The sequence below is a fragment of the Armigeres subalbatus genome, chromosome 3 (genome assembly GCF_024139115.2).
Source record: "Armigeres subalbatus isolate Guangzhou_Male chromosome 3, GZ_Asu_2, whole genome shotgun sequence".
NCBI lineage: Eukaryota > Metazoa > Arthropoda > Insecta > Diptera > Culicidae > Armigeres > Armigeres subalbatus.
This window is the reverse complement of record NC_085141.1, coordinates 357219267-357242245: the sequence shown is the minus strand read 5'-3', so window position 1 is coordinate 357242245 and position 22979 is coordinate 357219267. Positions and strand designations below refer to the sequence as shown.

At 39.5% G+C, this 22979-nt stretch overlaps 1 protein-coding gene across 6 annotated transcripts in view; it reads left to right on the top strand.

Moving 5' to 3' along the window:
- Window positions 1–22979, top strand: part of LOC134226178 (SLIT-ROBO Rho GTPase-activating protein 1-like) — a 267693-nt gene that overhangs the window by 214748 nt on the left and 29966 nt on the right. For all 6 annotated transcript variants that reach the window (XM_062706776.1, XM_062706775.1, XM_062706777.1 and 3 more), the window contains 2 exons: window positions 17726–17909; window positions 18103–18268. In XM_062706776.1, coding sequence (XP_062562760.1) covers window positions 17726–17909; window positions 18103–18268 — 350 coding nt within the window. The remainder of the gene's footprint in view (window positions 1–17725; window positions 17910–18102; window positions 18269–22979) is intronic.

Here is a 22979-nt window from a genome sequence, read left to right as displayed (position 1 = left end):
TATCAACACTTGCAAAGAAGTTCCTTATCTGGCAGGCGATTTGCGGATGAGGTGAAGTGAGCGCTTCCTTTATCATCAACGGTACGAAGAATGCCTCAAGCAGCGTCTTTTGCCATTCATAAGAAAACACAAAGTATGAATTCTGAAAAAAAGGTGCGCGCATTCGAGAAAGGTGATGAAATCGAATAGAACAATTGTAACTCATAGCTCATTAGAAGTTTTTCATTCCCTGAAAATTTCAAGAAAATCCGATAATCCGTTTAATTTTGGTGAGTAAATATGTGTGCGCCAGGTGAGAAAATCTTGCAAATCGGTGTAGCGGTCGTGATTAATGTTCCCTCAAAGAAATTGCAATCTCATTTTGATATATACAGTCAGATAATTGATTTAAAACAATATATGATTTTTGTTACAATTCGAGAACAAAATCGTATTTACTAAAGGAAAAAGTGCAACTGTGGAGCTGGTTTTTGTTACGTGATTTAATTATTCGTCGGTGTCGTTGGTAATAAATGACCGTGTGATGTATGAACTGACGACAACGCCAAACATACGACCAAATAATGTTGAGCCCATATTTACGACATTCATCTTTGGACATTATAGACTGCGTTGCTGGATACACGCAATCCATGTAAAAACTGAATTCAACATCAATCACATCTCTTGCACGAGAAGATCATCATTCAGCATCATTGAAACACATTGCTACAAGCAAAAGAAACTCTTTGTGCAACTTTCGACATGGCTGACATTCACTTTATGACCAAGATTTTTTTATGTACAGGTTATCCGACTTGTCAAAATCCCCAACTCAGCCATCTTGGATTTTTGTATGGAATTTATGCTCGTTTATTTACGTTTTGCACTGAAAATTTATGTTTCCCCCCCGCGCTGGTTATTCCCATCTACTGACGAAGTCATATAACCTGTACATAAAAAAAATCTTGTTTATGACAACACTCCACGCCACTCGGAGATTTCTCGACTTGCAGACAGCTACATGTTTGAAGTGTGATGCAATAGGTATCAGAACGAACTTCGTTAATTCCGCCTAATAGACCACACGCGAGACGACGCAATAATGGAGATCTTTACAAGTACCCTTTAGATTAATTATTTAACATTTTCTTTTATCCAAATGTAAATGTACCGCGCATTCTGACTCCACTTACATACAAAAGATTCGACCGACCGACGCGACCGCGAGTCTAATCGAAAAGAAGCATCAGCGCACTAATTCCGATCGCCCTTGTTATTGTTTCATCACCCATCATGCATCGCCGTCAACAACGCGATGTGCGGATGCGTGTGCTCATGTTGATATTTATGATAATCATTATGATGTGGGCATGTCAGCCCTAATAAAACGAAACATTATGTTATTCGTGGTAGGTCGGTTACATCAGATCATTGACGTAGCACGAGATTAAGAGTAATGTGAAAAAGGCCTGAATCCGATAGATCTGGAACGCGATAAACTCTGAATTTCAGCCATCATTCGTTTGAGGTCTACCATTTATGACCTTGCCTAGCAGCTTTATTTAATTTTACCGTCACCGCATTTGTTAATCAATTCAAACAATAATTTGAAGGACAGTTCGAGTTTTGAGAATTCCAGACGAACAGTTTTTTTTTGTTTCAAAAATTAATAGACCAGGCGTGATTCGAACTCTCTGGATGGGATCGTCACAGCCATCTTGAATAGCTACGGTCTGGTGAGGTGCATTTTATCTCTAAGCTAATTTTCAAAGTAAGAATTATTGAATGCGTACTGTATAGAAAGCTTAATACAGTCACAAAAATCCTAGCTACGCTAATGATAACCACAATTTATAATATCGTTTTGTTGGTTTGTCGGTCGCGCTCTCGTTCGCGTTCGGTCCTTTTGTATTACAAGCTGCATAAAAAAAACGCCCCAAAGACAAAGGTTAAACATTCAGCACCCGTATAATTTCCTGTGTTTTATGTCTTATATCAGAGCACCGGCAGTCACTTACAAACTACCGACCATCCAACAACGGTGACAACACAACAACGCCAATCGTCTGGACAATCATAGATCCCGCCGGACGGCCGCGGCATTGTTTACAGTTGTCCTTCTTCTCTACATAATGCATGACTGCATGATGATGATGCTGGTTGGTTGAGTGCCGTTGAATGGCGGCCATAAAGCGTCGAATTTAGGAGGGCCACCCCTGTTAGCCAGCCAAGCCATTCGTTTCATTGTTGATTGATAGAGAGGCGATGGGGATGGGGTTTTATTAATGATGAATTGTTTCGAAAGTAAAACGCCGGCGATGTCGGCTGGGGCTGGGGAGCCCGATGATGGTGGTCTTGGTCAGCAGTAATAATCGTGGTGACAACAACCTGACGGACGGTAAAAGTAGACTGCGTGATGCATTATGGTTGTCGTGTTGCATGCAGGGTGATCAGCCATCAAGGGTTATGGCGGTGCGATGGGCAGGTTACCCACGTTAACCCAGTTTTTCGGCATCATTGACCACGTAAGGGCGTGACAAAAATTAAATTGCATGTAATGTGTGTGCTTAATAAGTGACAGTGCCAAGATCTCGTGTCTTTTGAGGCTTTGCACATATCGAAAGTAGGTTTATTGCTACGAATGGAATTTATGAAAAATTTGACGAGTCCAAGAAACGAGTCTTAGGGTCGATTTCTTAACTTCTGCTTGGACCTTAAACCATATTTGAGTTGAGTATACAACAAATCTACAAATCCTCCATCTTGGAAACCACGTGCTTTTTGCAGTATTTTTTCAACCAGAATAGGAGAACTATAATGCTCATAAAGATGAAACATTGGTAGATCATTTGCTTAAATACGTATGCTGAGCAATCGACTTTAATTCCAGCAATGTACAAACATTATTACGCCAGATTTAGGCTTTTGGAAATAGGAGTAGAAAATTTTGATTTGAAAATTTGAAATTCATCACGGGATTGATTGTATAATCACCAAGCTTGTGGGTAAGCACCGCTTAAGAGTTGAGCGGAGGTGAAGAAATTGGCCCTTAATTATTTAATTTTGTTACCTTCTTTGCATCTTGTTTTTGTTTATTTCATTGACTTATACGCGCTTCGCACCTTTATACTACTGTAAGTTGATTTATTTAAAAAAATAATTCATAGTTAGTGCACTTGAGGAGTTGGAAACAAATAATAAGAGAATAATAATTTTCAGTTTCAGAACGCGGGTTAAGAGCCTCATGATCTAACTTTTTAGATCGTAAGGATCTTAACCCGCTTTCTGAATCTGAGAGAAATTTGGAGTGCAAATCCTTAAAAAGGTATTGGGTAAAATCGCGTCTTAGGTTGTTTACTTGACAAATGATAATCAAACCTACAATATGCGAATAGTTAATAGTAAACAGGGGTAAACCATAAAAGTTCAACTCAATGGACATTTAATAAAATCCTCACGATAATCAACGGGTTAGGAAATCTCTATATCAGGATCTACATGGGCGACTTCAATGCGAAGGTCGGCACCTACAACATGGACTATGAGCGAAAACGGTCCGCCGTTTGCAGAATTATGTGACATGGTGTTTTGAGGATCGATTTTTCCTCGTCGACAAGCGCACAAAGTCACGTTTCCGGAAAATTTGTTTACGGGTACTTTTTTTCTCTGCTGTAAAATTCACCCATATGTCGGGAAAATAAGTGGATTTATACTCATGAACAGGCATTGAAAGCGTGAGTGAAGCGGACGACCATTGATCTAATTCAATCATAGCATCCTATGTCAGTGAGTGAACAGTCTTGCTCTGATGGATACCAAACAACGATTATGAGCGATCGTTGCTGCGTTAACAACGAGTAACAGAGTAGTTCGTCAAGCCAAATGGTATGGTATCCAAGGAATCTACGACTGCATTTGAGTTACGCTTGCTCTACTAGAATAAAACCAAAACACATCAGGTGTTCTGCTTTATTCACTCTGCTTCCAAGTTGCTTTGATGGAGGAGATAAAGTATCAAAGCCACCCATGCAGTGTGTCAGAGTTCCATTCTCATAGCGGACTTAATCTTCCTAATGTTTGAAAACATTTTTCTAACAGCGTACGGTAACAACATTCATTGTTAGATTACCAAGTGATTTGCCTCGCTCAGTTGTCTCCTATTGGTGAGCGATGAAGATCTTTAAACATTGAATTCAACGAACCCCGAATTTCAACGATCTAGAAAGCATTAGCATTAGCGATTAGGCCGGGGTATAGCATCAACTTCTTCTTCTTCTTCTTCTTCTTCTTCTTCTTATTGGCATTACATCCCCACACTGGGACAGAGCCACCTCGCAGCTTAATGTTCATTAAGCACTTCCACAGTTATTAACTTCGAGGTTTCTAAGCCAGGTTACCATTTTTGCATCCGTATATCATGAGGCTAACACGATGATACTATAAGAAAATTATTTTGAGCTTTTTAGTGGAATGTTTTCACCTGTCATAAGACGAGTTTAAACAATCCCATTGAATTCCACCACTTAATTGTATCCTGACAGATACGTATTTCGACCTCAACAGTAAGGCCGTCTTCAGTGTCTTGTACTTGACTCGACTTTCGAGTCGAGTCAAGTACAAGACACTGAAGACGGCCTTACTGTTGAGGTCGAAATACGTATCTGTCAGGATACAATTAAGTGGTGGAATTCAATGGGATTGTTTAAACTCGTCTTATGACAGACGATGATACTTTTATGCCCAGGGAAGTCGAGACAATTTCCAATCCGAAAATTGCCTAGACCGGCACCGGGAATCGAACCCAGCCACCCTCAGCATGGTCTTGCTTTGTAGCCGCGCGTCTTACCGCACGGCTAAGTAGAGCATCAAGTTGGCGTGAATTCAACCTATTTTTACGAAAGATCTGATTTTTTTCAATGCCTGTTCATGTAAATCCCTAAATTCTTCTCAAATAGGTTTATTTTTCAGCGATGAAAACGTACCAATTAATGAGTAAATGATTTTTTTCGTGATGGATATATTAAAAATCAAACCGGCCACATCTGCATCAGTCGAAAATGGAGACGGAGTCTTCTTGATGTCCGGAATCGCGCTGCGCTGTCATCGCATCTGACCATCATCTAATCCAGCTTCGAAAACATTGTTCGTTAAAGATCTTGGATCTCAGGCAATGGAGTGGTAGCGTAGAAAAGCAGTGGTCGGCTATCAAGAATGTCTAGGGTGAGCTTTGCACGAAAAGCGAAAAGATTGGATTACTGATGCAACTTGGTGGAAAATTGAGGAGTGTAAAAAAAAGTAAAGCCCACGATAGAGCGGGTAAGAATCAGTGGTATATTGCTCGGAAAACGACGCCTCCAGAGAGCACCTACTGGATACCCTTGTGGCCCGAGGTAAACAACCCTACAGGGAAGTAAGAGGTGTTTTAGGGGATCCCGATGTGGTTTATATGCAGGCTATCTGTGCCTTCCTTTGCTCGTCTGACATAAAAGTCTAATACCCCAATTTTTTTTTCTTTCTCAGTTTTTTTTCTTGTCTTTGTCATATTGTTCCGTGTAACACGAAGCTATGGCCATCCGGAAGATGCTCCCTGACGATCCACAACTCGAGCACGACGCTACGCCATACCGTTAATGACGTCAAATACCTGGATACCTCAAACCTAAATCCCAACCTCGTCCGTCCTGAAATTACGCAATCTAACCTTGAGTCGCCACGAGTATCTCGGTCTACAAACCTACAAACAAACTGTTGATAATAATATGATGTCGATTGTAAATATCATAAAGTATCGGCTCCGTTAAGTGTCATACACGCCTGAGCCTGCACAGCAAATAATTTAAAATATTCAACGACGTGTAAAATTGCAGCTAGTCCCAACAAACGAATAAACACTCGATATTCAATTAAATTTGATTGATTTTTACAAGCAAGCTCGATTTAAATTTATTTCGATTTAAGGGAACAGTAAGATCGATTGAATGTTACGTTTATTTGCATGCTCCAAATATGTGCATGAAAATACATTTAAAATCACAACATATTTTTATCTGTGTGTCAAATAAACGCAATAGATAAAAAAAACAATCAGAGCTACCAAGTATGAATCCCGTCAATCATATTCGTTTCTATAGAGAAGCAATTTAAATAGTGATGCAAACGGGACAAGCGAGAATAGGTGGACTTCCTAGCCGAAGTAAAACTGATAGTAAGCAGCTGGAACCGTTACCGATGCCATCGTTGCGATGAACTGCAGTCATCAGATAATTGTGGTTTGTATTTTGAGGAAAGTTCTCCTCGGATCAACTTTCTATTATATGAAATGTTGGCCTCGAAAAGATTCATTTTCAGCGAGGAATGTAAATTAACAACATTGCCAATGACAACAACATTGTCTTATTTCTTCTTATTGGCATTACATCCCCACACTGGGATAGAACTGCCTCGCAGCTTAGTGTTCATTAAGCACTTCCACAGTTAGCCAGGTTACCATTTTTGCATTCGTTTATCATGAAGCTAACACGATGATACTTTTATGCCCAGGGGAAGTCGAGATAATTTCCAATCCGAAAATTGCCTAGACCGGCACCGGGAAGCGAACCCAGCCACCCTTAGCATGGTCTTGCTTTGTAGCCGCACGTCTGACCGCACGGCTAAAGAGGACCCCACATTGTCCTCTCTCGTAAATGTTGGGACAAACTCAACTCACAATAAGCGTTTGTCCCAAACTGCAACATAATAGGACAGTGATCGCCTGCCGCGCATTTAGCGTGGTAGTCGGTTTTCGATGATATTTTTAGTTAAATAAGTATCAGTTATCAATGTTTGGATATAAACTTAAACATCTGAAATATACAAGTTATCGCAGTATGAAAAAATCACAACTAGGGGGAATGACGGCTTTGGCAGGTTTTGTTCTATTATTGGCAGGGGGGTTTTTTATGACTGATTATGCTCAAATTTGGCCCAAACATTCTTTGCATATCAAAGAATATTGTGGCCAAATTTCAAAAAATTCGGTCGACAAAACCCCCCCTGCCAATAATAGAACAAAACCTGCCAAAGCCGTCTGTTCCCCTATTACCTTTCCATGTTTGTTGCAAATGAAATGGTACGCAACATTGTCTTTATCCTCTGCAGATGAGGACAAAGAGTTATCACTATTCCCTTTTGTTGCTCGTTTTTTGCATTTTTTAGCGACAATTACATTCCTTGATTTTCAGCAATAAGTTTTTCCATTTAATAACTGACTTTTTTGGCGTTTCAGTCTTTTGGTGACGGTGATTTTTTTGGCGTTTCAGTCTGATTTTTGAATGTCAAATGAATTACCGAAAAGAACATCGAAAGCAGTCGGCATCATCAAACCCATCAATAACAGCAAGAAAACCGAAATCTGAATCTAGAGAGAAAATTTCACTTGATTGATACTGACGCCAGCATTAGCCACTCGATTATTTGTCTCTGAAACGCGATGGACGCCATTTTGCAACGTGTCCCAACGACGAGCGTTTGCGTTGCTACCGACAGAAAATTTCTGCAATCGCCAGGCGATAATGATGTGCACTTTGAAAAATATTTGTCTCCGCTCAACCTTCTCTTGTACAAAATGAACTGAAACGAAACGAACGGAAAGAGGGGTTTTCGTTCTGCGTACGCAGAAAATCAGAATTTTGAAAGAAAATTCCACTTCACTTCGCTATAAATTTTGGCTGGCGTCAACGTCATCCGAGATTTACCGCTGAAACACGATGGACGCCTTCCATGCGAATATGTTTTCGCAGCGTCTCCCTCCAACGAGCGCTTGCGCTGTTACCGAGTTAAAATTTCTGCTGTCGCCAAGCGACTATGATTTGCACATTGAAAAACCAAATATCTCGACTCACCCTTTATTGTGTGCAATTGTTTTCAATAATGCGCCTTTCTAATCACAAACAGCAACAAAACCTAAATCAGAAACTAGCGAAAATTTCACTTGACTAAAACTGACGCCAACATCAGCCGATCGAAATTTCTCTTGAGTGCTGTTGCTGTTGTCGATGGTCGCTCTCTCATCTGGGACCACTGGCGCTGCTACCTGCATCATCTTGCGACAGCCCATCATGTCCGCTATTCTTAATCTCTTGATTGAACTGAGGATTAGAGTCTAGTTCGTCAGTTGCACGATTTTGATGTCTGTGCATGCGATGCACGTACGGGATTAGTTGGTTGACCGATTGTTAACAGTGAATGTCTAAATTCAATTTTTCAATAGCCTTCAATAAATTGTTTTCAATAGTTTGTCAAAATCTTAGAGAGTTTGTCGATCGATTGATACCAAAATCTCGAAAATCGAATGCTCTTCTACGACATGTCTTATCATCAACGTCAAAATGACCAAATCGTGGGATGTCAACACGAACAGCCCCTTCAACTTTACGGTAGTGCAGCGAAGAAGGCCGAAAACTTTCAATATCTTGGCAGCCAGTTATCGTCGAACGGTGGAACAAACATGGGCGTAGCCAGGATTTCGAAAAAGGGGGGGGGGGGGCAACTTTTTTGGTCTTCTAAATCGTAGTTTTATAGTAGTTTTATGAAAACACATGGATATTAACACATTAACACAATAATGGATTTAAAAATGCGTGATTTATTGCTCATCAGATAGTTTCAAATAAAGTGAGAAAAATATTAGCGAACTTAGTATTCAGAAAGAATATAAAATCGGCTAAAACAATTATTATAAAAACCCTGCATTTTTCCATAAGTTTAAGAAAACTAGAACCATCTGAATTTCTAAACAAATCCTCTCTGAAATAATATTTATGATAAAATAGGCAGAAAAATCAATATGCAAGCTTTCTCCAGGAATTCCTTCGACAATTGCTCCTGGCATTCTATCCGAAATTATATCAGGGATTCTTTAGGAATGCCTCCAGCAACTTCTTCGGCAGTGTCTTCAGGAATTCCACCATAAATTTTGCCAGGAATTAATCCGAAAACTCCACCATTATTTACTCCAAGAAAATCTTCACGAACTTCTTTATAAGTTCTGCAGAATTCCCTGCAAGAATTCAAATAATTTCGTGCTGTTTCCCATAATTTTTAAGAATAAGAATATTCCGTGGAAATTCCACAGAATTGCCAGTAAACATTCCTGAGAATTTCACGAAAAATCTTCGAATTTTTTGTGTAAATTCCATAAAATTTTCCGTGAATTGTTTCGAATAATTTCTTGTGAAATTTTCAAAGAATTTCTCCATGAATTCCACCCAAAATTTGTACAGAAATTATACCGAAAATGAAATCAACAATGGAATTTTCGGAGGAATTCCTAGATTAATTCGCAATGAAATCCTGAAAGAATTCCGGTGGAAACTTTAAGATTTCCACTGGGAGATCCTCCAGGAGTTTCTCCGAAAATTCCTCCTGGAATTCTTCCAGGAGTTCCACCGGCATTTACAATTTCTCTAGGATTTCCTTCTAGAATTATTTCGGTAGTTCTATCGGCAGTTCCTCTGAAAATTCTTCCGGGAGTTTCGGCAGAATTGGAATATATTTAGGCTTCTTCAGGAATTTATATAGATTTTCCACCAGAAGCTCCTCCGGGAATTTCTCTGCGAGCTCATCAGGGAATTCTCCGGGAGGTCCTCTGATGATGATGATGGTCCAGCTACAAACCCCAACAAAGGTTTCAGCTAGACGAGATTTGTCTATAAGATGAATTCTCTTGTTTCCGAGAATGTTTCTGGTAGTTTCCCCAGGGTTCCTTCGAAAATTCTCCCGGGAGTTTCTACAGAAATTCACCGGCGGAGTTTCACCGGCAGTTTCTCCGGGTGTTTCTCTGAAAAGGAACTCCCGGAGGAACTCCCAGAGTAATTTCCGCAGGAACTCCCGAGGGATTTTCTATAGGAATTTCTGGAGAAATTATCAGAGGAATTCTCGGAGGAACTGCCGGTGGAACTTCTGGAGGAATTTATTGAAGAACTACAGGAAGAATTTCCGGAGGAAATCCTGGAGGAACTCTCGTAAGAATTCTAGGATGAACTCCCAAAGGAACTTCCGTAAGAATTCCAGGAGGAACTCCTGGAAGAATTCTTGAAAGAACCTCCCGGAGGAATTCCCGTAAGAACTCCCAGAGAAATTCTCCGAGGAACTTCTAGAGGAATTTGTAGATAAATGCCTAAAGAAATGCTAAATGAATTCCTGCAAAAAGCCTGATTGAATTCCCGAAGGAACTACTGGTGGAACTTCAGAGAAACATCCGGTGGAATACCCTAGAGGAAGAGAAAAAATATTTCTGAAGGAACTTCCAAAATCCCATTTCCCGTGAAATTCTTGCCAAATATCGTCCAGGAATTCTCTGTAAAGTTCCTGGAGGTATTACCGGAGAATTTCTTGGAAAAATCCTGGAAGAACTCCCTGAGGAACTCCCACAAGCACTTCCGGAGGAATTCCCTCATGGAAGTCCTGAAATAATTCTTAGAGAAGTTCCTAAAGGAATTTCCAAAAAAATATCTGAAGGAATTCCCAGAAAAATACCAGGAGGAATTAATGCAGAAATTCCCAGATGAAATCCTGAAAGTATTCCCAGATTAATTGCTGAAGAAAATCTCTTCGGATTGTTCCGAAGAAATTTCTGGAAGAACTCTTGGCAGATATCCGAGTAAATTCCGACTGAAGTCCGGAAGGAATTCTAGTACACTTCCGCGGAAAATCTCCCGGAGAAATTCCTGAAGGAATTCCTGGAGAAGTACCTGAAGAAACTCCCGAAAAAATACCTGTAAGAATTTTTGGGGAAGTACTTGGACGAATTCCAGGAGAAATTCATGAAGATATTTCTAGAAGATTTCTTGAAGGATTTTCTGAAGTAATTTCCAAAAGAATTCCAGATTGGAATGTTAGATTCATTCATTTATTGAATGTTAGATGATTTCGCTATTGAATGTTTGGAGGTATTCCCGGAAAATTTCCTGGAAGTAATCCTGTAGGAATTCAAGGAAGAGTTTCGAGAGGAATGCCCGGAGAAGTTCCTAGAAGAATTTCTGAAGGAATTTCTTATAGATTTACAAGTGAAATTATGGAGCTAAATCGGAGGATTTCCGTCATAAATTTTTGAAGAAACTTCTGGTAGAATTTTGGGAAGAAATTCCGTATGTATTGTTGCGGGAGCTATTGGCTTCGAACCGATGCTTACAGCAAATAAAATACATATTTGTAATTCATTAGCTAAAAAGCTGAAATAATATATTTATTGATAGTTATTTACATAATTAAAAATAATGTATAGCATTAGCATTTAGCATTGAGCAATTCGCACAAATTCGTAGGTGGTACAAGCCAAGACTATTGTATGAGAGTAACATCACTTTCATCCGTTACCACAGATATTGATTTGGGACTAACCACTATCTCTTACATGGAAGCAATGCACTTTCCAATAGTCGAGATCTGTCCTGGCCACGTCCTTGCGAATGCTGAGGAAGGGGAAGGATGGTTTGTTGGACACCTACTTAAGAAAGATGTAGAGAACTCTACGACCTCTCATAGATGCCACGGGAGGTTTTGGGTTTGTGTGGAAGGTTATAACAGTAGGAATTGTTTTGGTAGAACGTGAAACACAGAAAGAACTAAGATAGAAATACAAAGTAGGAAATAATTAAAAATAATGTATAACTCACAATTTCGGTGATTTGTCTGAAGCCGATTGCCTCCTTGCCAACAGAATCTCCACACTCGCTAAACAAGAGGTTTTGTTGTTATTCCTTACACATCTAAATTGGTTGATTAATAGATAGGGGTGAGTATTATGCAATGAGGTGCGAAATGTAACATGTATTCTTGACGGAACTCTCGAATGCATGCCTGAAGGAAATGCCGGATTCTTCCTGAAGAGAGAATAGCCGAAGAAATATCTAGAAGTAAATCTTGGAGAGAAGAAAAGATATCTTCAAGGAATTTCCTCGTGAATTTCCTAAAAAAATTTAGTGGGGGGTTACTAGATAAGGAGGAATTACAATTACATGAGAAGGATTTTCGAACGATTTTCAGAGGAATTTGTGGATAACTTTCCGGAGGAATTTCCCAGGGCATCCAGTTCCCAGGGGAGCTTCTAGAAGGATTTCAAGGAGAATTTTTGAGCCCAAAATGTTTCGAGTTGTTTTGAACTTTCATATATTATGGATCCTGGATGCCCTAATAAGGTTTGGGAATTTTTTTTTGATTTCAACCACCTATTTCTGTATATGATTGGATCGTAAAATGCACATGTTTGAGGGAATTCAATTCAGTACCCGTTCAATCTTCCCACAATTTAGGCCATTAGTAGATAGCAAGAATACGTGTTTCAACAACCGTGTCTCAAGAGAGGTTGGCGCGGATTATCGATATACTCTTCCTGTCCCACGCCATAAGTTACTGGCCTCTTGCCGTGCGGTGCAATGAGTGCGGCGTGGTCTAAATGGTGGCACTGGAGATGAACGAGAGTTGCTTACGGTACCGGAATCCCTGGCAACGAACAAACCTCCAGGGCCTGTTGGAGTACCAAACTCCGCTCTAATGGCAGCGGTCATAGCAAACCTGGATATGTTCAGGTGAGCTATGGAAAAATATATTTTCATTTAATTCAAATCATAATTTTCATATACAACCGATTCTTTTTTTACACGGGGGATGCGTTCCGTGTAAAAAAAGTTTTCAGTTCAAAATTTGAAAATCCGTGTAAAAAAAGTTTTATGATTTCTCGACGAAGCATGCAAAATAGAGCAACTTTGCAAAAATTTTGTATTGGATTTTTTTTTACACGGCCGTGTAAGTCACGTGGAGGACTTTTGCGTCAGTCTAGATTCGCAACTAGTATTCAAGCAGCACATCTCGTTCATCGCCGACATCCAGAATTCTGGGATTCATCTTCACAATCGCAAAGAACTTCACCGACATATCCGGTTCTCAATCTGGGGTACATGGTCTCAGGGGGTACTTGAGACAAAAATGCACAATAGCGGATATTGTATTGAACTTAAAAAAAAATGATAAAAAAATCCTTGATTTGATTTGATGATGTCTGAAATTCGGTGAGTTTTTTTTTTATTAGTAAACCGTGTAGCCGAACTGTCTATATGTGTGACCTCAAAGATACCAAACTATTTGCATATTATTTTATATTTCTTGAATAGAACATCGGTGTCTCAATTCTAGAGTTTGAAAATATCAAACTATGACAACCATTGGATTATAACTGAATTCAGAAACAATGTGGAGTGGAAAGTACCGTGAGGTAACAAAATCCGTACAACACGTAAATTCATCCACCTTATGCGATAATTATACATGTATAATAAAGGGTGTTGGAAGTAATTATGAATAAAGTAAGATCAGCTCAATATAACATTCAGAATCAAAATAAGGTTTTAGCAATTGCAATGTTGAAACGGTTTTATTGACATATGAGTAAAATGGGCAAATGGCGTCAACTCAACAAAGGCAAAATACTTCTAACTTAATGAAATATCAGCTGATTTATTTGATTACGGAAATAGAAGTTGAAACATCATATTCGTCACTATTTGAAAATTGCACGACAATTTAAACATTTTCATGTAAATTGCCATATAAATAAATTGACATTTAAATCACAATCAAGTTACCTGGAAAATATAGAAATTTGAATTAAATTACTCAGAAATGACTTCACAGTACCGTTTTGACTCAAATTCCGAACAGTCGCGCTTAAACGGTCATTTGAACCTTATTAGCGTAGTTTTCTCCATTGGATCTTGAATTCTTTTGCAATCTTGGTCCTACGTACGGAAAACCGATGAAATTATTAGTTTTAGGGTGCTAGAACGTTAGTGTTCGGAATATGAGCCATGTTCGGGATTTGAGTCAAAACCGTATTACAATTTTAGATTCCCAATCAAAAACCCAAGAATTTTTAAATAAAAAATCATCAAAAACATAAAATTTCTACCGTGGTACTCCAAAAGCCGTACAGCTAAGCACTCCAATATATTAATGTAGTAAAGTAAAAAATCTGAAATAAATAAATCATTCGTCGTTAATATAGTTCCAAAGAGACATTATTCTCGCATATTAGAATCACGAAATGTTTGTTAGAATATTGATATTGATCTCCTGGATCAAAATAACTCAACAATCGTGGATCCGTATCGCTATTGTTTGACTGAATGAATAAATTAAACCAGATTGATGGACTAAACTGACACTGTGAACAGTTTTATAACATACTGACAAACGCACACTTTGTACTGCGTTGGCTAATTTTTATTTGATGTAATTTGGAAACTGAACACAGTACATTTGGTACATTTTTAACAGGCAAACAAAACACGTTCGTTGGTTGTCGATCTATTTTTAATGTTTGTTGTTTTAATTTCAAAGCCTACGAGAAGGGTTAAGATTAAAATTGTTTACATCAAATTTTCCAAATTTTCGGACTTTCCCCTCTATAATATCAAAGTACGGGAATAAAATCAAGAAGCAAAAACCAATGGCCAATTAATTGTAGATTTTTTTTTATAAAGAAAAGGATTTCAAAAGATCAATCCTATTCCAATTTTTATATTTTACTGGTAATTTTTCAACTGTCTAGGACGAGTTTCCCGAAAAGAAAAAAAATTCAGAAAATGGTAGTTTTTTTTTAATTTTCTTTTTTTTTTGTAAAAGTTGCCAAAAAAATGAACGACAGTTAGTTTCCAAATTTCAACAGCTCTGTCGAAACTAGAAAAAAATCTCTTGAAGTTTTAGTGGAAGCCTGAGAATAATTTTACAAATAAATAAAGGAATATCGCTGAATAACGAACAGATCAAATATATATTTGGATTAAAGTCAAGTAAATAGTTTCCTGGTGCATTTGCACATAACCTAAAAATTACGCCACAAATCCGGTTAAAGTTTGAATTTCCAGAAACAAAATCTCAAGGCGTAGCTCATGCAATGACAAAGCCTCAAGGGGTATCACTCATCAAAAAGGTTGAGAACCGCTGAGCTACTCAATTAACCAAAACTATTTTAAACAATATTAGAACTTACTTAATTACTTACTTATGGATCCTGTACACTTCCGGTGGTGCAAAGGGCCGACTTGAAAGATTTCCATCCTGAGCGTTGCCCGGCTATCGCTTTAACCTGTTGCCAGGTTAGATTTCGGTCGACTTCTTTTATTTCTTTATTGAGGCTTCGCCGCCTCTGGGTCTGCCTCTGCTGCGATGTCCCGCTGGGTTCCAGTCTAATGCTTGTTTGCAGATATCGTTTCCGCCCCTAAGTAGAGTGTGGCCGACCCAGCCCCACTTCCGATCCCGAATTTCTGTTGCTATCGGCCTCTGGTGACAACGACGATGGAGCTCGTTGTTTGAGATCCAGTTGTGATATTAGAACATTCGTTGCCAAATCACGGCCGACGATTTCCACTTGAAGCAGTACATTTTAATTGTCTACCTTACGGCTTTTACAAACGATTTCCAGTGAATAATGTACCAACATTTCATGGGGTGAAAAAGCATCCAACACCAGAGCTGAGATTAGGTAAATTGGTCGAACATAAAGTAGATTTCGCACGGAACTTTTGACGGATTAAATAATAGATTGTGTACAATTATTGTTGTTTTTGACTACTTTGGTGTAATAACCAAAACTATAAAAGTTGTTTGGTAGCATAGTTTTGGTTAGAACTTCAATATAAGAATATTTAAATCGATAAATGTGCTCAACCACAGCATAGCTATAGGTTTGGTTTGCTTTGGCTAAGGTTTGAGCCATATACCCTCTATAGAATCAAATCTGATCAATGCCGTTTCCTTTGCGCTTCGTAGGCTACATTGACAGGGTATGTTTTACCTACCGAACTACGAAATGCCAGCTGAATAACCTGGAGCTACTTAGCTCAAGGAGAGTTGTCGATAAAGCTATGATGATCGCCGATACCATGCAGGGGCCACTCGACTGTGTGGACGAATGCTGAAAAAATAGAGTTGAACGTTCAATCACGTAGACACTTTTCTATATTTTACGATTGCTGAGAATCAAACAGCTGAGATCTTGGCAATGAGTACTCCGGATAAATTTATCTAAAGGATGTGTCAAGCGTTGGAAAAGTGCAGTCTCAGCTGCAACCTCAGATTTCTAGCACTTTACAGCGCAACGATTTTTTCCCAGTATCTGAGTACAAAAAAAAATGGCCAATTTCGAAAAAAAAACATAGCTAATGATGTTATATTTTTTTAAATGTTATAATTTCCAATTATCTAATTATTACACATGTTGTTATAAATAACAACCATTGATATAATTGAGTTAAAATTTTGATATTCCTTGGTGATCGGGTAGTCGCCCATTTGCATTGACTTAATTTGTATTTGCGTAACTTTTCACCACGGTAAATAATCCGTAAGGGAGATCATTAGCGGAATTTCCCATGACTTGAAATACAACACGAGAAGCTGATTCCACACTTCCATAACCACCCGTATTATATCAGCCCTGGTAAGTTGATATATGCTGTGCTGTAATCTTCAACAGCAAGATCTCACTTTCCAAGCAGCAATGAAATTGACTCTTACGACGGCACCTCCGTTATATTGACAAACAAAAGCCTCGCTGCAGCAGAGCAGAGCACTATTTGTCCAGGTTCCCATAGCGGAGGGGCAAATGATGGTCTATATTTAAATAAGAGCTACAAATCAGATTTCTCGCTTCCTTCCATGTGCGTCCCATTATTATTGGGCGAAGGGCAGCGGTGTTTGTTGGGGATCATGAACCTTCCAGCCGGCGAACGGAAGTGGGCGTGCGGTGCAACGACACGAACCTTCTCCGGTGCATCAATGTAGAAAAGGTACCTCTCGATTCCTCCTCCTACAAGCAGCCTGGCAGAACAGGAGGGCTCTCTTTTGTTGCAGTTAAAACCGTCGAAGCTGTCCGCTGTCGTCCGTTTTCCGTCGTCAATTGAATGCATCCGTTGTGCATTAGCATCGAATAATAAAAAAAACGCAAAACGTATTGACTTCTAAATGCAGTACAAATACATCTTAATGAAATTATAAAAAAAACATCTTTGTATTCCACAGAGTAGGTAAAATTTATATGATTGTTAAACTTTAAATTTAGTAAAAAAAAAAAACAAATTAATTTTGTTGATCTTCAAATATGCTGTTACTTTATTATGAGCCACATGTTGAGCTGCCCGAAAATATAAGGGATCGGTCATCACTGAAGCATAGAATAAACATAACTACCCATAGGCAAGAAGTCAAACACCGTCTTCTGGTGGCTGACTGCAATAAAGGTGGATAAATTGAATCAAGTTTATGTAAATTAATACCTTTTTATGGCGATTGATGTCTGCGGTGATGATAATGATGGTGATGCATGTCGTTGGTCTTGCATGAGAGCCCTTCTAGGGTTACAAATGATAATCAACGGCTGCTAACGTCTATCATATTGCATGGTTTGTTCATTATTGACACGCATCAATTTAAGTAACAATCTATGATTGACGTGTCATTCTAGCTTGAAGGACTTTATTTAGATAAGGTTCCAGTTATTACTTTTCTGTGTATGCAGAATAATTGTATACGTAATGAATCTTATCTTCGTGATACGGATCAATCAGTCGTATTAACATTACCCTGAAATTATAGATCATCTGTGTTATTTCATTGTCAAGACTAGAAAATACAATTTGTGTAAATATTTCTTTCCCGATTTAATCAATCTAATTATAAAACCTTCTTTTTTCTCTCTCAATCCACGCAGACATCCGACAGCAGCTCAATGAACAGCTCAAGTTTCTCGACGTACGCATGGAGTCGCAGATATCGCTCATTCAGGAGCTGCAGGATTTCTTCCGACGGCGCGGTGAAGTTGAACTGGACTACAGCAAAAGCCTGGACAAGCTGGCCAAAAGTCTACAGCTGCGACACAAGGAACAGCGACAGAAGTATGTATCGATTTTCACATATTAAAGTGGTTATAATAATGCTGTCCAATGAGCAGCTCGAAGTAGCTCGAAGATATTCCTATCCTTCTCATGCCCATTTGTTGACAAAAAAGAACGAGCACGACATGAACAACTTCGAGCTGCTTATTGGACAGCACTAATGATTAATTTTTGGTACTCACTTCCAAATTAGACGGGAACAATGGCCCATGTTCTCATCGTACTCCTGCTGGCAACAGCTGGTCAATCAGACAAAATCCCTGTCCAAAGATCATGCAGCCCTGTCGGAGATCTACTCAGTGCATCTTGTAGCACGATTACAGTCAGTTTGGGACGATGTGCAACGGATATACAGGAAGGTAAGTTTCACGATTTCAGAAAGGTCATTTTGCCGAACATGACATTTGGCTGAATAAGTGATTTGACCGAGCTGGACATTTGGCCGAATAGGTCATTTGAAAAGTAAGAAATGAGGTGTGAAAAATGGGACGCCTATCCTCTCACCACTAATTTCCCATTTCTCACTGTGAAAAGTGAGTAGTGCGAAGTGAAACATCTCACTGCACATTTCGCGCTTTTCACGTTTCACAGTAAGAAGTGAGAAATTCTCACTTCTCATTTTTCACTTCTCACTGTAAAAAGGCGAGATGCGCGAAGTGCACAGTGAGATGTCTGACTTCGCACTATTCACTACTCACTTTTTACAGTGAGTTCGTCTCACTTCTCACTGTGAAAAGTGAGTAGTGCAAAGAAGGTACTGAGATCTCTCACTACTCACTTTGTACATTGAGAAGTTAGAAGTGATACGTTTCACTTCTCACTCCTCATATCTTACTGCTCACTGTAAAATGTGAGAAGTAAGTAGTGAGACGTCTCACTTCGCACTACTCACTTCTCACTGTGAAATGTCAGTAGTGCGACGGGAGTAGTGAGACGTCACACTTCTCACTTCGCACTATTCACTTTTCACAGTGAGAAGTATGAAATGAGGAGTGAGAAGTTAGACGCCTCACTTCTCACTGTGAAAAGTGTGACTCTCACTTCTCACTTCTCACTTTTTTCAATAAGCAGTGACTTACTTTTTTTTTTTTTCCAAGTTCGTTTATTTGGTAGGCTCAGGCGTGTATAACACTTTACGGAGCCATGGTTCTTTGTGATATATACAATCAATATCATTTTATTATACAGTTAATAAGAGAGGGGAAGGAGCCAGCGTACTCGTGGTGACTCGAGGTTAGTTTACAATGTTTATGGATGGACGGGGCTTAGGATTTGGGATAAGGAAATTTCAGCTTCTCATCCGGGCATTTGGCGTCAGTGACGATGTGGCGTGTCGTCATGCTCGAGGAATGGTTCGACTGGGAGCATCTTCCGGATGGCAAGAGCTATGGAGCTCTACGGAACAAAAAGGCAGAGACTAAACCTTTGAAGAAAGAAGAAAAAAAACAAAATATTAAATTTTGATGTCAGAAGTACAAAGAAAACTATAAATGGCCTGCATATAGACAACATCACGATCTCCCAAAACACCTCGAACTTCCCTGAAGGGTTGTTTACCTCAGGCCACAAGGGTATCCAATAATTGCTCTCTGGAGGCGTCATTTTCCGAGCAGGACCAAACTACGTGATCGATGTCATCATAACCGGCTCCGCACCTACATAAGTTGCTATCGACAAGGTTTATTCTGTAAAGATGTGCTTTTAGTGAATAGTGATTAGACATAAGTCTCGACATCACGCGAATGAAGCCTCGACTTAAGTCCTCACCTCTGAACCACGCTCGCTTAGAAACTTTTGGAACTATAGAAAATAGCCACCGTCCAAGTTCGTTGTGTGTCCAATTTCTTTGCCAACTTTGAAGAGTACTCTGACGGACTAATGGGAAAAACTCGTTGCTCGAGAATTGTCTATCATAAACCTCACCTTCCTGTGCGCCCACCTTTGCCAGCGAGTCTGCCTTCTCATTGCCGTAGATTGAGCAGTGAGATGGGACCCAAACAAAGGTAATCTTGAATGATCTTTCGACCAAAACACGCATCTGCTCTCTTATGTTTGAAAGAAAGTAAGATGCGTGCTTAACAGGTTTCATCGACCGGAGTGCCTCGATAGAACTAAGACTATCCGAGAAGATGAAATAATGGTCTACGGGCTGATTGGAAATTATCCCCAAAGCGAAGTTAATTGCTGCCAGCTCAGCAACATAAACCGAACACGGTTCCTGAAGTTTTTGGAAGGTGGTTGAAGTTACATTGAAAACACCGAAGCCAGTGGATCCGTTGATGCGAGAACCATCAGTGAAATATCTGTTGTTGCAATTGACATGTTCATATTTTTCAGAAAAAAGTGAGGGAATAGATGTTTGTCGAAGATGATCTGGTATTCCTTGAATAGCATGTTTCATGGACAGATCGTATACAATTGAGGAACTGTCGTTGGTGAAGTGAACTCGAGGGGGATTATAACACGGAAGACAAAGATCTGACGATATGTAGTTGAGATAAACTCTCAGGAATCTTGAACGACAAGTTAGTTCAAGCATATTATCGAAGTTATCTAGAACAAGTGTGTTACTTGTTCCACATTTGATGAGTATTCTAAGTGAGAGCTCCCAGTAACGGTGCTTTAAAGGAGTGACTCCAGCAAGCACCTCCAGGCTCATGTTATGCGTTGAATGCATACAGCCAAGGGCAATACGCAAACAACGATACTGAATTCGTTCCAATTTGATCAGGTGGCAATCAGCTGCTGAGAGGAAGCAGAAGGAGCCATACTCTAAAACAGAGAGAATAGTCGTTCTATAGAGTTTGATGAGGTCTTCCGGGTGAGCACCCCACCATGTTCCGGAGATAGAACGTAGAAAATAGACGTATCAAATACTCAATGTGGAGTTTCCAGGTACATTTGGAATCAAACACGACCCCAAGGTATTTAGAAGATAAAGATTGGTTGATGTCATCATTCAACAGCTTGAGTTTCAGTTGAGCAGGATACCGCTTCTTAGTAAACACAACCAATTGAGTTTTTGCGGTGAAAACTCGATCCCTAAATGTCTGGCCCAAACAGTCAGATTATCCAGGGTACTTTGCAATGGTCCTTGCAAGACAGCTGCACATGGAGAGACCACGGCATCATCTGCAAGTTGTCTGAGCGTGCATTGTCCTTCCAAACAATTGTCAATATCTTTAACATAGAAATTATAAAGCAAGGGACTTAAACACGAACCTTGGGGAAGGCCCATGTAGCTATTTCTGGAAGTTGTCAGAGTGCCGAGTGTGAAGTTCATTTGTTTTTCTGACAACAAATTGTACAAGAAATTATTCAAAATAACGGGTAATCCACTACTGTGCAGATTGCCTGACAGTACTTCTATGGAAACTGAATCAAAAGCGCCCTTAATGTCCAAGAATACTGAAGCCAATTGCTCCTTGTGCGCAAAGGCCAGTTGTATATCTGAAGAAAGCAACGCTAGACAATCGTTTGTTCCTTTCCCTTTTCTAAATCCAAACTGAGTATTTGAAAGCAATGCATTTTCTTCGACCCAATGGTCGACTCTTGAAAGGATCATTTTCTCCAATAATTTTCTCATGCATGATAGCATGGCAACCGGTCGGTATGAATTGTGATTAGACGCTGGTTTCCCAGGCTTTTGAATAGCTATTACTTTGACCTGTCGCCATTCAGGTGGCACAATGTTGTACTCCATGAAACAGTTGTACAGGTCAAGTAATCGTCTTTTGCGATATCTGGGAGGTTTTAAGAAGATTGAATTTGATGTTATCGCATCCCGGAGCAGAGTTATTCGATGAAAGAAGAGACATAGAAAGTTCCAGCATTGAGAATGGTCCACCCAAAGAACCGGGATCAGTGACTGATTCTCGAAATAGCGGTTCTGCTGGTACGGAATCTGGACAGACTTTTTTGCGAAGTTGAATATCCATCGATTGGAGTATTCTTCACTCTCGTTGGTGGAAATGCGGTTCCGCATGTTGCGGGCCGTTTTCCAAAGTGTTGTCATTGAGGTTTCTCGCGATAGTCCCTCGACAAAACGTCGCCAGTAGCTACGTTTTTTAGCCTTGAGAAGATTTTTGAGCTTTCTTTCGAGCCTCAAATACTCTTCAAAAAGCTCGGACCTTCCGTGTTTACGAAAGGCCTTGAAGGCATCAGATTTCTCAGAATACAACTTAGTACATTCATCATCCCATCCAGGAGTGGCTGGTCTTCTTATGACAGATGTACTTGGAACGCGTCGTTTCTGAGCTTCTAGTGCGCTTTTTTGAATCAACTCAGTAAGGAATCGATATTCATCCAAAGGTGGAAGAGTATCAGTTGATTCAATACCAATTTTAACCGCCGATGCAAATTTTGGCCAGTCAATGTTTTTCGTGAGGTCGAAAGGAACATTTACTGGCTCAGATTGTTGATAGCTACTTTTAATTGTGGTAACTATCGGCATATGATCACTACCATGGGGATCTTGAATTACCTTCCACGTGCAATCTAATGATAGTGAATTTGAACATAAAGACAGATCAATACGGCTTTGTTGACCATTTGGTCCTATTCGAGTTACTTCACCAGTGTTCAAAATATTCAAATTGAAATCGTCACACAAATCATAGAAAATAGGCGCTCTATAATCGTCATACGTTTCGCCCCATCCAATACCATGTGCGTTCATATCACCCAATATCAATACTGGAGATGATAGAAGGGAGACTGCGCTCCAAAAATGTCGACGATTAATAGAGGCATTTGGAGGAATATACACTGAAGCTATGCAAAGGTCTTTATTCTTCACATTTACTTGGCATGCGACGATTTCTAAGCCGGGAACAGTCGGAATGGGAATTCTGTAGAAGGAGTAGCATTTTTTGATCCCCAAAAGAACGCCACCATAATGATCATCCCGATCTTGGCGAATAATGTTAAAATCGTGGAAGTTGATTTCATCTTCAGAAGAAAGCCATGTTTCACAGAGTGCAAATATGTCGCAATCGGAATTGCGAATCAAAAACTTGAACACGTCTAATTTATTTTTCAGACTGTGACAGTTCCACTGCAGCACAGTGA